Source organism: Choloepus didactylus, chromosome 14 (assembly GCF_015220235.1).
Source record: "Choloepus didactylus isolate mChoDid1 chromosome 14, mChoDid1.pri, whole genome shotgun sequence".
Lineage (NCBI taxonomy): Eukaryota > Metazoa > Chordata > Mammalia > Pilosa > Megalonychidae > Choloepus > Choloepus didactylus.
This window is the reverse complement of record NC_051320.1, coordinates 80496592-80513586: the sequence shown is the minus strand read 5'-3', so window position 1 is coordinate 80513586 and position 16995 is coordinate 80496592. Positions and strand designations below refer to the sequence as shown.

Genomic DNA, 16995 nt, shown 5'->3' with positions numbered 1-16995 from the left:
GACAAGAAGCAGATTTTCTTCCAGAGCTTTCAAAATGAATGCAGCCTGCCAACACATTGATTTTAGCCCAGTGAAACCCACTTCAGACTTCTAACCTTCAGAACTGTAAGATAATAAATTCATGCCACCAAATGTGTAGTAATTTATTATAACAGCCATAGGAAACTAATACACCATTGTTTCTCTAGACTGACCTTGAATCAATAGAGACCTTTTTAAAGATTTATAAGCATCTTATATTTATTTTGAATCTTATGTACTGTGCACATAGAAGATGCACATTTATTTATAAATCAAAAGACAAACCTAGTCCAGGTCCAGTGTGGTGATTTGCTCTCAAATTGGTAAATGATCCTTCAACCAGTGCAGGGTGCCGGGAATACAGAAATAAGTATAACCTCGTCCTCACTCAGAAGCTGCTGCTGAGGGTGCCCCAAGCAGCATTTGATCCAATAAATATTCTTACTGTCAAACCAGAGTTCTTCCAGATGTCTGCTCTTTGTAGCTAGAGCCAGTTCCCTCTGAAGCTTATTCAAATCTTATTTTTTTTTTTTTTAAGTCTTTAGCAAGGGTCAGGGAGAGCTTAAGATGGTGTTAAGCACATTTACAGATAGATGTGCCTATTTGTATGGGGCCCCATGGTGCCGAGATCAGTAGCAATGCTGACGGATGTGTCCTATCCTGGGTGCCACGGAGGATGTCATCCACCTGTCTCCTGCCCTTGCACAAGCTGAATAGACACTGCTGCTTGGAAGTTTTCTTTGCAGTTCCTTACTTCCTCTAATGTATAGGACTTCCTGTTGTGTGGGGGCACAGTGGCAACGCCTAGGCTGTATGATGAGAAACTGCTTGTCATTGAACCCATAGCTCAGCTGTTTCCGGGAAGCCTTGGGATGAGACACGCCCCTGGTAATCTATGGGAAATATCTGGGGAGGTGACAGAAATGCTGGAGCAGAGAAGTGAGGTGGGAGAGGCAAATCTTCAAGGTGACCTTTTCCAACTTTGTCATTGTTTCATGAGGGAACTGAGGCACGGATGGCGAGCGAAGCAGCCCTTCATCACATAGCTTAGCGAAGATGGGTGCTCTATCCCGGCCGTATGAATGGGACAGTTCTAGGCTCAGGATTCAAAATGAGCTGGCTGGAGCGTAAAGCTTAGCATCGGCCAAAACGTGTAGGTAAGCTTAGCAGGGTATTCTAGGCTCTTGTCTCTGCCCCTTCCCTTCTCCCTTTGTATGTAAGAGGCAGATACAGAGTGGTTAATTGAATGGACCTGGAGCCTGACAACCTAGGTTTGAATCCCATTTACTAGCAGGGTAACTTGGACAAATTACTTAACACACTTTGCTGTCCATAAAATGAGGATGATGATAGAATCAACCTCTTGGAGGTGTTGTGCGGATGAAATGAGTCGGTTTGTGAGAAGTACTTAGAACAGTGCCTGGTGCATCCTAAGTACTATAAAAATGGCTCCTCTATCCGTGACCTTAACCATTTTGAATGACTGCTTGTTATTCCACTGTGTGGCTGTGCTGTATGGTTTATTTAAGCATCTCCCTGTAATGGGATTTTATTTCCAGTTTTTATTATTGTAAACAACATTTTGATGGCAATCCTCATAGGTAAGGATTTGCTCTCATCCTTAGTTATTTCCTCTGTTTAAATTTCTAGGGGTGGAATTTGCTGGGGTAAAGAGGGTGCGTGTTTTTAAGCCTCCCTTGATAGATGCTACCAAATTTTCCTCCAGAAAAGAAGTACCAGTTTATACTCACACCAGCAGTGAATGAGTGTGCTAGTTTCTTTGTGTGGCCAGTTATTAACTTTTAATCATATGAAGGCCCAGGAAAAAACAGGAAATATTTCCCTGGAGATAAAGCGTTCTTCTCCTTGCTTATAAGCAATAAAAGCTTGAGAGAACCGGAAGAGAGCCCAGAAGGCAAGGAGCGCATGTGAAAACAGCGCCCCCTGCTGGCTGTCCCTGGCGGGGAGGTGTGGACCAGGGGAGGTGACGTTGGGAAGGTCACTGTGAGAACCTGTGCAGGTGCCAGGAGCTAAAGGGTGACAGTTTTAAGAGGTTTCTGGGCATTTTAAGAGTCAGCGTCAAACAAAATACAAAAAGAAAAAGCCTCAGGTGGCATTTAGTTCTTGCTCAGGTTCTTTTAAAGCAGTGGCTCTCAGTTGGAAGGGTGGGTGGGGGTGAATGGGGGTGCAGGGATTTTGCTTCCCAGGGAAAGCTTGGAACTACCTGGAGGCATTTTTGGGTGTTACAAATAGAGGGGCTGCTACTGACTTCTGGTGGGCAGAGTCCAGGGATGCTGCTAAGCATCCAGATTGCACAGGACACCCCACCCCCTCAATGCCATCACCAAAGAAGCATCCAGCCCAGAATGTCTGAGTAGTGCTGAGGGTGAGAAACTCTCTCCTAGAGAAACGGCTGAATGGCCTGAGAAGGCTTCTCTTTTTAGACTAAACTAATAAAGTATGTGAATGTTAATGTATATGTCACTACTAGCTTGTTTGTTCGTTTGGTTCTAGAACCGTGTTAGTTTTCCAGAATGAGATGGGAGATAGGTGGAACCGAAGCAGCAAGCTGGCATTTCTTTAAGAGAAGGCAGACGGGAAAACACAACATATGACATTGTCACGAGTACTTAAAAGGGGGAGCTTCTTTTTCTATTAACCCTGTCATTGATTCCTGCGGCTTTCCCCTTAAAGGCCTTGCCTGTCAAAAACAGTGCTTTCTTTGACACTTTTCCCCCCGATTTCACAAGCTCCAGTGTTGCCATAACATTCATAATTGTGCCTGGCATTCTAGTGTTCAGTGCAGAATTACCATCTGTGGTTGCAGTTTGCTACTCTCCCCACCCACCCACCCGAGTGAATGCTGATTCAAGCATTGTTTCCGAGAGGGGGAAGGAAGAGAAGAACTTCAAAAATAATCTCAGAAGAGGGTGAAAGGGTGTGCCTGGCGGGAAAAGTATGAGAAGAATTTCAGGAAGAGCAAACTGTACTGCAACTTACTTTGACCATCTGTTGAGCCTGAGGACCTTTTTCACTGATATACCCAAACCCATTTGTAAAATATGCCGTGTTTCATTTGCCTTAGTCTTGCTTTTCTCTCGCATTACTTGTATTCCAGAACATGTGTCTTGAAATAATTAGCTGAAGTGGCCTTATTAGCTGTGTTAGATAATATAGAGAGGATTATTTGGCCAGAAGTGGGGAAAAAAAACTGTGTCTTTTCCCTAAACAGCAGGTACTATTTTGTTCATCTTCCATGAGAAGTATTTTTCAAACTACAGGTTATGACCCATTAGTGGGTTTTAAAATTGTTTTCTGGATGACAATCAGCATTTAAAAAATAACAACAGATAGATTAGAAACTATCAGGAGGTATCAAATATAATAAGGATATATTTCATTTTGGTGACATATACATACATGTCATGCATGAGTGTGAATTAGACATGTGTACTGAGTCCTGACATAAAAAATTTGTTTTTACTGATGGCCTTGGCATGAAATTTGAAAGCCACTGGCTTAGGCTTTACAACATGGTGAGATCTGGTTTGTTTTTAACTTCTTTCATTTTCTTTTTAAAGGCTGCAGTGATTCCTGCTTGTCCCATCCCTCAACTTTTCCTCTTTTGCTTTTCCAGGTGGCACCAGGGAGATCGGATCTGCTCTAACCAGGATGTGCATGAGACACAGAAGCATAGAAGCCAAGCTGAGGCAGTTTTCCAGGTGAGGGACATATTGAGGCCAGGTCTCAACTGCCCTTGCTGATTTCCGGTGAGGGAAGCGGTGACATTTAGCATAAAACCCCTTAAGCAGCACTAGCTTCCCACAGCATTTGAAACGCCATCTTTCACCTCGACTTGCTCATTCATGGAACAGGTATTTATCAGCGTCCCCAGGTGCCAGGCACTGGGGATACAGCATAGACCTCATGCGGGATCCCCACCTTCATGGGGCCCGCACCTGCCTTCCGGACCTCTCTGTGTCTGTCCTCACCGTCTGTCAGTGGGAGGAGCGGGGCCTCCTGCTGAGGCCTGCTGGCCCCCACCACCCTGGGCTGGGGCAGTTAGAGAGTGAAGTGGGCAGTGCCTACTGTTACCCTGTTCCTCTGTGCTTCCCCCGGACATGCGGGAGGGGAGCGGCAGTGAATAGAGCCCCCCCACACTGCCAGCCTCTCTTTCGTCTGGCTATCAAGGTCCAGGACAGGTAAAAAAACCAATGCCTGGCACGGGTAGTTGGGGTCACCAATGTTCAAATGAAAATGGACTTATTTCCCAAGCAGATCAGCAGAATTCAGCTGTCTCACACAGTTTTGCTTTGCAGGTAGCATGTCGTGTAAGTGGCTGCCAAAGGGAAATCACTGTGACCCTTCCAGCAGGGTCACCAAGGGAGGCAGCTGTTTGGGGCTGGCAGCTCTGTCTCTGGAGACAGCTGGGCCCGGGTTCGAATCCTGGCCTCGCCGTTTACACACGCAGTAATCTTAAGATATCAGCCCCTTACTGTGGACAGTGGATTGTATACCATGGATGATTGTATGGTGTGTGAATGTATTTCAATAAAACTGAATTTAATTAAAAAAAAAAAAAGATATCAGCCCCTGTAAAATGGAGCTAATAATGTCCAAAGGGTTCTTGTGAAAATTAATAAAATATTCATAAACCAGAAAGCACCTGAGGTCACGGATGTATCAGCTTCCTCCCCTCAAGCTCACCTCTGTGTAGTGCCCCAGAGCTTGTGAGGTAATGCTTCATATCTCATCTCATTTTACTCTCCTTCCAGTCCTGTGGTGCCTCACACCATTTTAGAGCTGAGACTACCAACTCAGCAGCCACTGTTTCTTGAGTGCCCGCTCTATGCCAGCCACTGGTTTAGGTGTGTGGGCTATAGCAGTGAATAGGGGCAGCCCCCTGCTCTCACGCAGCTGACATTGGAGACACTGAATAGACCTGAAAAAATGGCAGGCAGAGATAAAACACAAGAGGAGAAATACAGGGGGTGGTGGTGGGCGGCAGCTGCCTGACACAGAGCCGTCGGGGGATGTCTCTCTGAAGAAGAGACATTTGAACAGAGCCCTGAACACGTGAGGGAGTGAATGTCCATCAGCAGAGGAGTGGATAAAGAAAATGTGGTATCTCCACAAGGAGATACTGTTCGGCCATAAAAAGGAATGAAGTCCTGACACATGGTACAAACATGGATGAACCTTGAAAACATTATGCTGAGCGAAGGAAAGCAGACATGGTTTTGGTTTGATTCTTCTTATATGAAATATCTAGAATAAGCAGATCCATAGAGACAGAAAGTAGATTAGATGTTACCAGGGACTGGGGGAGGAGGAGAGGGGAGTTATTGCTTAATGGGTAAAGTTTCTGGTGGGGTGATGAGAAGTTTCAGTAATGGATGGTCGTGATGGTAGCACAACACTGTAAATGTCATTAATGCCACTGAGATGTACACTTCAGAAATGGTTAAAATGGGAAATTATGTGTGTGTGTATATAAAACCACAATTTAAAGAAAAAAGTGGGCAAGTGTGTATTTGATGGCTGGAGGAAGAGGATGCAAGGGGAGGGGAGGCCCTGCTAAGAAAAGGGGGAAAATTATGTCAAGAACATGAAGGTTTTCAGGAGACCCAGGATCAAGAAAGCATCTGAGACTACTTTTAAAGTAGTTCTTGTCAATGAAATCCAGGCAATTTAGGGCATTTTCTAGTTGTTTTCTTTTCTACGATGTCTCCATAAAGTAGGAAAGGGCCAATTTTTCTTCCATTGTGCCAATGAAAAATCATGGTTTCCAAGACTTGCATGATTCCTACGTGTGGGGAGCCTCCTTTCAACATGACTAAATATGGTCTGTTTGGAAGATTGCACAAAACAAAGGCATGTGCCTGGTGGTACCTTCGCCCCAGAAATTCAGAAGCTGGCAAGCTAGCTTGAGAATGGCCTGGCCTCTTAAGTCTTATCTTTCCCCAGGCTCTCTGCAACCCGTCTATATTCATGGCTTATAATCCTGAATGCACATCAGAATCATGGTGGTCTTTTAAAAAAATAGTAATTCTTGGAGCCCCACCCTCAAAGTTTCTTTTAGGTGTGGGGAAAGACCCAGGCATCATCACCTTTTTAAAGCTATCCAGGTGTAACTTTGCTTGTTAACCGAGCACTGGAATATAAACAGGGTAAAGAAGAAGAGGGGTGCCTCCAACTAGTCACATTTACAGCTCCTTCATAGTCATTGCATTAGGAATAATGGCTATTAGGAATAAGGCTATTAGGAAGCTGGGGGGTTTCCAGCCTCTCCTGCTGCCTTTTCCTGCTTCAGGTAATTATGATTTAGGTGTGTTTTGGCAGCCAAGTACAAATCTTGACAACAAAATGTGTCCATGAGCTCTTATTTCTCCTTTTCGTTCTTTTTTTGTACAAGTGCTTTAATTGATTGCCTGATAAACCCACTTCAAGAACAGATGGAAGAATGGAAGAAAGTGGCCAACCAGCTGGATAAAGACCATGCAAAAGGTACATGGGCAAGACGTGTAAAATCCGTAACTGAGGTCGAGAAGGGCTGTGGGATGCTGCCACCAGGTGCCTCTTCTGGGTTTATCAGTGTCACCCAAAACAGCCTGGGGCCTGCTCTGTCCCTGCTCCTTCTGTGGGAATTTCAGTGCTGGAGGAGTTGGTCACTTTGCAAGATTCAGTGTTGGGTTTTTTGGGCACAAAACAGCTCCCCGCAGCCAGTAGCCTGATCTGTCAGTGGCATTAGTTGTGATCAGCATCAGTCTTCGTTAACTGGCTTAGCTTGTTGTTGAGGTCCTTGATGGAATGAGAAGGAACAAGGTCTGCTCTTCCAAGAAAATAGCACAGACACTCTTTCAAGTGAAAGCATTTTGTGTTCTCTTCGCACAGGCCAACAGGAGACTGTTGGACGATAAGTTCTCATTCCCTGTTCAGAACATTCTGATGTTTTTCTTGCTAGATGCTATAGGGATCCAGAGAGACGAATGTGATATCTGCTAACACAGAAATTAATTAATACAAGGCAATGTAAAATAAGGCTACAACAAAGACCCGGCCAGGTGTTCTGGGAAAAGATTGTTTTTTTTTTAACTGCTTTAGGCTATATATTGAAAACTATTCCGCTTCTCCAGAAGCTGCCAGCAGCCAATGAAAAATTGTGCTTTCATTCAAATCATTCACTCCCTTCATTCACCTACAGCTATACAGCTATTGGGCTTACTATGTTCTATGCCCTTTGCACTCTCTGGAATCACAAAAATGAAAAAGTTGATGTTGATTTTTTGTTGCCTTTTAAAATGTATTGTAATCTTTTGCTGAACTTAGAGAACCATTTTGATGAAAGATTGTAGAATGGTGATGGCACATTTATGTTGAGATTCAGAAGTATAGGCACAATAATCAAATATTTAGCCAATTATGTAAAAAGCTATAATATAAACACTTTTATTCCCCTGATGCCAAGTTTTTTAAAAGATATAATTTGTCCTTAAGGAAAAATGGCATCCCAAATTATGTATTTCTTTTAGAAATTATTTTTAAAAGCATTTCTTTCTCTAATATTCACCTCTGGTGGCATTTCCCATCTGGGACCTGGGTTTTATATTTGATGCAATCCTAAAAAGTCTTTCTCTTTTCCCTCTGAGTGAGAGAGGGGCAGATTTCAGGGATTTACCATCCCATTGTTAACTTCTCGGTCAAGGGTTGCCTTCTGTTAGGTTTATTAAGTTTTGTCCAGCTATACTTTTCAGAAGGTAAAAGAAAATAAAGTGAAATATTTGAAATTTTCCCAGATGGGGAAAGAGTTGATATTTTATACTTGATTTGATTAACTTTATTCATATTACTTCTTTATCGAACCCACCCATTTGATGATACAGCAAAGCCAATTTTATAACAAAGACTTCAAAACTGGATGTGTAAAACTGGAGTGCTGAGCCTGCAGGGAGAAGATGACAGGGCTAGCAGAGAGCTTTGCCTGATGTCAGTTCATCCGATAGGACCAGGAGCCCCTTGATTTTAGCTGCATGTTCCCCTCCCATCCCCACCTCAAGTGCACACAGAGAAGCACGTCTAGGTTTTTTCTAAGACAGAGCCTGGGCCTGAATGTGAGTTTAGGACCATTGTCAGGCCCTGTACACCTGCTAGGTGGCTGCTCTGTAGACGGAGGCCAAGATCATGTCTTAGTTACCTCCGCGTGGCAGGCCACATGCTAGGCTCTGGGGACAGCCTGGTCCAGACCCACACCGCCCGTCTTCATGGAGCCAAAGGGCTGGAAGGCACCAGAGACGCTGATCCAGGGATCGCGTGACCTGCACAGGGCGCTGAGAAGACAAAGGGTGTGGCTAGATCTCAAGGGGGAAACTGGTTCCAAGAGCATCTCAGTGAGAGCTACAGGTTTAGGGTCAATGGAAGGGAAAAGTTAGGGATGGCAGGAAGGAGCTGGTCGAGGTGAAATTCCAGGAGTTGGCAGTTAGCCAAAAATGAAGACAGCAAAGGGGGGAAGGTGACTGTTATTTTGAGTGTCTGTCTGAGTGACGCCAGCTACAGGGATGGGAAAGTCTGGCAGTGTGGGTGGCTGGTGGGAAAGAGAGGGTGGCTAGGGCTGGGGTGTGTGGGGCTGACGTGGCTCGGCGACCACGTGGGCGGCTGCCTATCCCCTGGGAGCGGCAGGCAAGTGGGCTTTCCGTTTTCCCCCCACGGCATCTAGTTTCTCCTGCCGTAGCCCAGGGTGCTCTCTTCCCAATTGTCACGTCCCACCAGCTGCTGCTTCCCGCCACATTCTTTTTCAAGCAGAGCACTGTGGAGATGGGCCTGGGGAAAACAGACGGCACTGAACATCTTTCCTGATTCTTGAGCCGAGAATTGCAAGTTTTCCGTTTTTATTAAACTATTCCCAAATGATATCCTTCCTCAGAGCTGGTATTAGTGAGTTTTATAGGAAAAGAGCAGTTTGTGATATTTCATTTTAATAGCCCCTCTCATAAAATGTCATCATGAGATTTTTTCTTATCATAATCTGATAAAGTTGTTTACTGTGTCATAGTTTATACTTTCTGGGAAGAAGATGATGTCTGTTCTTAACATATTTTTGGCTGAACGAAGTGGTAAAATTATTCAATATCATGCTTTCTCTTAGAATATAAAAAAGCTCGTCAAGAGATAAAAAAGAAGTCCTCAGATACATTGAAACTGCAGAAGAAAGCAAAAAAAGGTAACACTTAAAGTTCTGTTAGTACTGTTACTTTGAGAAAATTAATGTGCTTGATTTGTCTTTGACGCTGAAGGTGTTCAGTTCTTAGACTTCCTATGATGGCCGTTTATAACCTGGACAACAGATAGGAACACATGGAATCTGTCTGAATTAAAGTTCTCTAAGTGCAGAATATGTATGAATTTGAGGCCCTTGAAAAATAGTGCTTGACTTGTTCCCTCCCCTCTGCTTTGTCTCAAAAATTTGACAGTTTCCATGCCTATTGTGTACTGTAATGAAACCTATAAATTTCTTGGAGGCCTTGAGATAAAGCTCAGAAGCCTCTATGCAAATGTTCTGTAGCAATTATTACAGAAATTATGTCATTTTCTCCTCCATCTTTCACAGCCTATAATCTCCAAAACCCTTTATTAAGTCCTGTAAGACAGAAGTGGCTGCTGCGGGGGAGTTTTTCAGGGCCATTCGCGAGGGTGGGAGCTCAGTAATTCACAGAGAGGGAAAACACACTGGGGAAGACGCCCCCCCCCCCGCCATTGTCATTCGCAAACCATTTAATTATCTCATCTATGACCCACCATTGCTTTTCTGACCTTTGCTTTTCTGACAGGGACTGAATTTACTACATCCACTTTGCAAACATTTGTAAGGTTTTACTAAAATCTAAAATGCAGGGAGTCTCCCTTCAGCTTGAGACGGTGACGTTAGCTTCCAGATTATTCTTCTTGACACCAAGTTTCAGATTCTGCTGCACACACACACACACACACACACACACCCCACCTTGGTAGAATGGGGTTTTCTGTCACTCTGGGGTGCTGGAAAAAGCTCAGCACTCTTCTGTCCTTCCAGATTTGGAACAGTGGTCTCAGGTATAAAATCTTCAAAATCAAATTTCCCTTTTCTTCTTCCCTACACAAGCAGTTCTCATGTGGAACTGAAGATCCATTTGGAGTGATAGAAGGGTTTTGGGTAGAGAAGAGAGCAGGGCAAAGTTATATTAAGTTTTGGCATTTCCCAGAAAATGTTTCCCCAGTCCTTATAGAAACCACAGAGTGATTTCAAGATAAAAGCAGCAAAATTTTCGCCCACAGTCAGATTTTCTGTCAGTGTTGGTCCCAGTAGTTTTTTTTTGGATGTGTTTTTTTAATCTGGGGTGCCTCAAATCTATATTCCCTCTTATTAGGGCACCGGGGAGCTAGTTTGTGGTCAGTATCATTTTAGTGAGTCCAGTGGTAAATGCTTATAAATAAAATTACTATCATATTCTATCACATCTGAAGCTCAGTAGAAGAGCAGGCTGGCAAACAAACAAAACAAACCTCCAGCTAATTGAGGGGCCGGGCAGCTCTGAGTTAGAGGAAGGATTGGACTTGGAGAGATGGTCCAGGGAAAAATGTGTACAGCTTGGAAAAGGTTTGGGAGTTTGGTGAAGGCAACAATGTGAGAAAAAGTAATTGTTTTCCCTTAGCTTTTCCACTGTTCTCTTTTCAGAGGTCTTAAGTTCTTGGTTGCAGTGTTAATCCTTTTATTTTAATTCCACAAGGAGGATGAAATGGTCCTTGTCTGTCACTCAAAGTCACCAGCATTGCCTCATTAGCAGAGTTTGGACCTATGGGTGAAGCCCAGGAAGTTGGTTACAATGCAACATAAAAGGAAGTTTCTGGCAATTCGGCTCACCCAGCACTGGCTTGGCTGCCTGGAGAGGATAACGAGCTCCCCATCAAGGCACCAGATAGAAAGATTTGGGACCCATATGGTGCTGGACTGGGTAGCATGAATAGATGCTTTTGACCCTGGGACTCGGCAATAATTGACATTTAGTTGTGAGATTTCTTGGGGCACTTGAGCCTGAAGGCCGAGAGAAAGCAGGCTGTGATCAGGGGTTCTGAAGCATCAGTCTTTTCACCTGCAACTGGGGGTCACGTGCACCAGGATCCTTTGCAGACATGGTAGCCGGGTTGGCCATTTATGTTTACAAGCCAAGTCACATCACTGGCTGGGAGTAGTCTGGATGATTTTCTAGTTACTCCCAGGCACAACCAGAAAACGGTTTTATTCTTTCCTTTGTAAAAGAACTGTTCTAAAATATATGAGTGCATTTTTTTACTGTTTATATATGGAGTTGAATAGCCTTCTAGAAAGCCCCAGAATCATCTTTTGTTATGGAGTGCTCTCCTACAAGGCACTCAGCCCATGGATAGACTGAAAACACTATAAGTTAAGGGCTGAACAAAAGTGGATTATTTGAGGCTCCCAGTTATTTTGGATCTGGTTAGCTGAAGTTCTTCCTTTCTACTAGCTCTCCTTCAAGTGGTAGGTTCCTAATCTATACAAGTGTCAGTAGGTTCCTTCAAGATTTACACCATATGTTAGGATGGACAAATGCTTTGGATACTTTTTTTGTCTTGATTAAGTTAGATCTGATTTATACAACCAGCTGACCACTTCCTTTTTAATATGTTTTCAAAGAGATTATCAAGCAAATTCCTGCCTCACCTTCATCAAAAAACATCATCTTTGACCTAAAAATTCTTCTGACTCCCCTTTTCAAAATTTCAGATGCCCTTGTGCATCCCAGTTTGGGTTAGCAGTGCCCTTGACACAAGGCAAGCATCTGGGTTGTAACTTTTGTGTACGACTTACTTACCTTGTTCCTTTCTCTGCACATAACTTTGCACATACTCATTTGACTCTCTTTACTATAAAACGGAGAGAGGTCATTTGTAATCCAAAAGTAGTTACATTATTTCCACTCAAAAACAGTCAGTGGTTTGTTTTTTGTTACGTTTTTATCTCATTTGTCATTTGAAAGCAACTTGGAATATGTTGCAGGTGTGAGTGAAGATGATTTTTTGTTGGACGGCCCCCAGGGCGGACCCTGGGCAGGTGCAGGGGGCTGGAGAGCTGGTCCCTGCAGAGGGGACACAGGCAGCAGGACGCTGGGGCTTTGTGTGGGGCTGACCTGAGGGGCCCAAGCTCTGAGTGGCCATTTTTGAGCCCCCTCTTTGCTGCATGATGTCAGATTGTTGCCTTTGGGGGTCCTGGAGTTGACCCTGATGTAACAGAAGGAAATGGGAGATGTCGTCATGCTGTATACCTACTTTTACCACCTTCCTTACTAAGTCAGCAGCCTTGTTTCTCACTTTAATGTCCACATTTTTATTGATTTTAATTGAATTATGCTGAAGCCTTCTGTTTCAATCTGTAACTACTAGAAGTGTCTCGGGGACTTTTTGGAGATAGAGAACTGGAACATTTTAATATGTTAACCCTTAAATGACATCTAAATAGTTGAATCAGTCACTTATCACAACAGGCTGCAAAGCTAAGTTTATAAACTTAATAAGCAGACTCACACAGTTCCATACTAGTATTTTATTGGCTATTATACTAAAATTTTTGTTTTAATTACTTTTCTTTTTTTCATTTTTACCCTACCCTGACTTTTTCCCCTAGGTTTCCCTAGATTCTTTTCAAGACATATAAATTATATTAAAAGGTTTTCCTGTTAAAGCATCTTAACTGGCTTCTTCTGGATACATATATGTTCTTCATTACTCTTTTTAAAAAATCTGCTGTATTCTCTAGAGGTGACAGTTCCTAACTAGGAAAATTTCTGTTTTGAGGAGAAAGAAAGAATATTATCCGCAAGGCAGGCAAGGGGGACTTAGATGTGCAGCTCCTGGTGGATGTGGGGTTTCATTGCCCTAATATAAAATTCCTTGGCAGGCGTTAGACTGTTTAGCACGGGAAAGAAAGGTAAGACTGGTGCTCAAATACCGGTTTGACTTTATTATTTTCCTTTTTGTGTCAATTGTGTATCCTGCCCTTTGTCACCGTGCGCCCGCCTGCCAGTGGACGCTCTGGGTAAGTCTGCCGCCCCCATCCCTGGTGGCTGGTCCCAGCGTGGCCTTGCTGTGGGCTCTCCATGGCTGGGCAGACCTGTGCTAGCCCCCCAAGTTTTCCTACCAGCTTGCAACAATCAATTCTGCCTCCTTAATCTTCCATAACTTTAAGAAAATTGTGCGTGTATGTGTTTTAATCATTTTCTTTCTGGGATGTTTCGCTGTTTTAAAGTGTCAGCACGGCATTTTGAGAGCCTTTGCATCTTCATAATGCAGCATTAGACTCATGGAAAGAAGAAATACAGAGTGATTTAACCCTCCTTTCCACAGGAAAAAATATACTTAAACATACATGTATATGTGATATATATGTATGTGTATATTTATATCACAAATAGAACAAGTAGAGCTACACTGAATTAACTCATCAAAATAATTCCCAGATCTGATTTGCTTGAATTAAGCTTGCAAAATGCAAAATACCCTTAATTTTGCCCCTGTATCTCCTCCACCTCCAGGACAGTACAATTCTTTTCAAAGCTAGTAATTCATTTAAAAAAAAGTATTTCTTATTTCAGTGGAGTTTGTGTGAAATGTTTTCATTTCAAAGGTATCAGATCTTGAAATTCAATCCTGAAAATTATTCTCCTTGACTGAATGTGCAGTCTCATTCTGTGGGTGATTATGCTCCTGAAACTCAAAAGTCACTTCCGGAGTCTTGTTGCTGTCCCTTTGTCTTGGAAAGGCCTGTCTGGGAGCTTGTCTGTGTGGATTTCCTTGCCTGAGCCTGCCCAGGTGTTCCCTTGGCACTTTGCCCAGCTCCAAAGAGCTTTTTGAATTGGAGTCTTCATCTACAGCAAAACCCAAACCACACAAGTCTCCTTTGTCAGGGTTGTCTCTGCTTCTCCCTCAGGGTGTCATTGGGCTACTCACTCCCAACTTTGAAAGCAATGATCCTTTCCCGTTCTCAGTGCTGTGCTTATGAAACAGCTTGACCAATTTCCATAGACCTTTCGAAGGAAGGTAAGAAGACAGTGTCGGTCTCTCTTTCTCTCTCTCTCTCTCAAATTCACAAAAACTAAAATTCACCATTTTAACCATTTCGAAATACGCATTTCAGTGGCTTTTAGTACATTCACAATGTTGTGCAACCATCACCACTGTCTAATTCCAGAACATTTTGATCACCTCAAACAAAAACCCCTACACATTAGCAGTCACTCCCCATTCCCTCCTCCCAGCCCCTGGCAACCAGTGGTTTGGTTTCTGGCTCTGGATTTGCCTATTCTGTGAGGAACATAATGGAATCCACATAATGGAATCACACCACTCATGGTCTTTTGAGGACACATTCTCTTGACTCTCAAGTTTTCTAAAATCTTTCCTGGGAGCCTGGCATGAGTCGGTGGATTAACAGAGTGTTTTATTTGTTCGGAATGATAGGAAGTAGAGTTGGAACAAGTGAAGAAACCACGTTTCTGCTTATCTTGATGAAGGGGAGGCAGCCCTCTCTCTAGCTCTCTCTCTCGTGCCAGGGCCAGTCAGTTCATGGGGCTAAGGCATGATACAAAGCAATAGCAGTGAACTGGAGCATAAAGACATAAGAAAAGCTGCATGGTTTGAAGCACTTGTAACTGTTTTCAAAAGCTTAAAATCATTTTTGAACCTGGAAATCTGCATTTTAGGAAAGTTTCATGGTAGTTGAAATGTTCTGGTTTAACAAGAGAGAAATTTAAGGGGGGTGGGCATGTGTTTGTGCGCGCGCTCGCGTGTGTTCCATACTTGGAACTGTGCTATCCTTTGGTCTACTTATAAATATTTACCTTGAACTCCAGGTCACTGCATAAGCAATGGCTAGAGACCTCCATGGTGGCAGGAATTTACAACTCAACAGAATTGTAAAGAGCCAGGGGTACACTGCTTCCTCGAGGATCTGAGACTTTCTCGTGGAAGGAAACCCATTAGTTGAACCTGCTGTGGGCAGTGCGGTGATGGAGAGGTGCAGCACAGCGGCGAGAGGAAGGCACCTGCCTAAGCGTGGGGTCGGGGGCTGTGGACCTGAGGAAGGTGCACGGGGCCAGTGGGTGGGAAGTGGTGAGAGGCTGTTCCAGGCAGACGGAACCATCCAAGCGAGGACGTGGCTGCCACTGTTTAGACGGGAGCACCAGAAGGGCAGCGGTGAGGGTAGACGATGTGGCAGAGGGGCCCCCTGAGGGAGATGTGTTACACCACAGGAGGGCCTCCCCCTTGGGGTGGGCCTGTATGCCTGAGAACTGCCAGCTTCCTCAGTGGTGCCCCCACCCCCATCTGCCTTGGTTTGCCTCCCCGGTGCTTCTCCCACTGGACCTCATTTCTGATAAGAGCCCAAACCCGACTCAGCCCACCCCCACCCCCGATGCCATCCTTTGTCGATTTCCCTGCACAGGCCATGTCACACTGCCCCCAGCCACGCCAGCCTTTCTCCCGTGCTTACCAAACAGAAGAAGCCACTCTCAGAATGGCCCTGAACCTGTGCTCTGGGGGTCCTCCTCCTGCCTCCATGATCAGAATTGAACGTGTATGAGGCCCCTCCAACCGGCCACCTTTGAATTTTGCAGAGAGGTAGTTCCAGGGGCCCTTCCTGAGAAGGAATTCCTACCTGGAAACCAAGCTCAGCTCCCTGTGAGTGAGCCCACTGACCTTCTTGTCCTGCCCGGCCAGGGCCTCTGCCCTCGGGTTTTGTTCCCACGGTTGAGACGGAAGCAGAGCCGAGACCTGCGGGCAGACCCCTCGGAAGGCAGCGGGGCCAGGCGCTGGGAGACCCCGTGCTGCAGCGAACCTCGTCGGTCATGGACCTGCCTCTAGGAACCCCGGCCACCTCCAGAAGGTGTCAGGAAATGCCACCCCCATGGGACATGTGGGACCTCTTGGGCCGCAAGTCCAAGGGGCTGAGGCTTCTGGCCATCCAGGTTTTAGGACCCAGCTGGGGAAGGTATGGCCTAGAAATCCCATTTGAATACATTCCACGACCACCTCCCCCTCAATGCATGCCAGCTGTCCAGAAGTGAGTCCTGAAAGTCCTCGTTCCTGGTTTAAGGGGGGAAAGAGGGGTAGTCCATTGTTCCATGCTCTCTTTCCCACATTTGCACATATTTCCTGTGGGAAGGGAGTTCCTGAAGGGAGGTCAGAGATGGGGAAACTGCACTTTTGGCCTCAACAAATGATTGTTCTCTGTGGAAACACAGGCTGGAAAAGTTCCTCTTGAAGTCAGATGTGGCTCTAAATCCAGACCGATGATCGAATTGGCCTTGAGAAGTTTTTCTGCCTCTTAGAACCTTACAGTCAGTGGGATTTTAATACATCAGTGAAGATTGTTGAGTCACTTCATGGCAGGATTGGGGAAAGCATTATAGGAGAGCACACAATTTAACGACTCAGAAAGTAATTGAATAGTTAAATGGACTACAGGTTACTCAAATGGGGAAACTTGGTGTAAAGTGGATGGGAGAGGACTTTCAAAAAATTAGTTGGCATTAGAGAGCCACAGCTTGACACATGCTCTGCCCTCTTGCATTGGTAAATACCAGGTTAGAGCAGTAGAATAACAAAGAAGAATGAGGAGCAGACGGTGGGAGGGTGCCAGCCAGTCCTACAAGGCTGCGCCGGTGCTAGCAGGGTGACGGGGCTACGGAGAGCAAACAGGCAGCCAGACTCATTCCATCTTGGTGGAAGCAGGGGTGGTAGAATTTACCTAGTGTGGCATTCAGGAAGCTGTCCCTGACTTAAATCAGTAGAGACATTTTAATGTAACCCAGTAAGCTCCTGCAACGAATTGTTGCATTTCAGATGAAAACACGTAGTCCTCAGGGGCTGGGGCATTCATCAGCTGTACTTCACAACTGTGGATTCTGGATAAAAACAAACCGAACAGAC

General features: G+C 44.6%; 1 protein-coding gene across 9 annotated transcripts in view; it reads left to right on the top strand.

The window, feature by feature from the left end:
• The window catches only part of MTSS1 (MTSS I-BAR domain containing 1), a 162140-nt gene that overhangs the window by 121066 nt on the left and 24079 nt on the right, over window positions 1-16995 (top strand). For 5 of the 9 annotated variants that reach the window (XM_037803447.1, XM_037803450.1, XM_037803444.1 and 2 more), the window contains exons 4-7: window positions 3659-3743; window positions 6437-6528; window positions 9164-9238; window positions 13094-13105. In XM_037803447.1, the coding sequence (XP_037659375.1) occupies window positions 3659-3743; window positions 6437-6528; window positions 9164-9238; window positions 13094-13105 (264 nt within the window). The remainder of the gene's footprint in view (window positions 1-3658; window positions 3744-6436; window positions 6529-9163; window positions 9239-13093; window positions 13106-16995) is intronic. The other 4 variants (XM_037803453.1, XM_037803449.1, XM_037803451.1 and 1 more) reach the window with 1 other exon arrangement.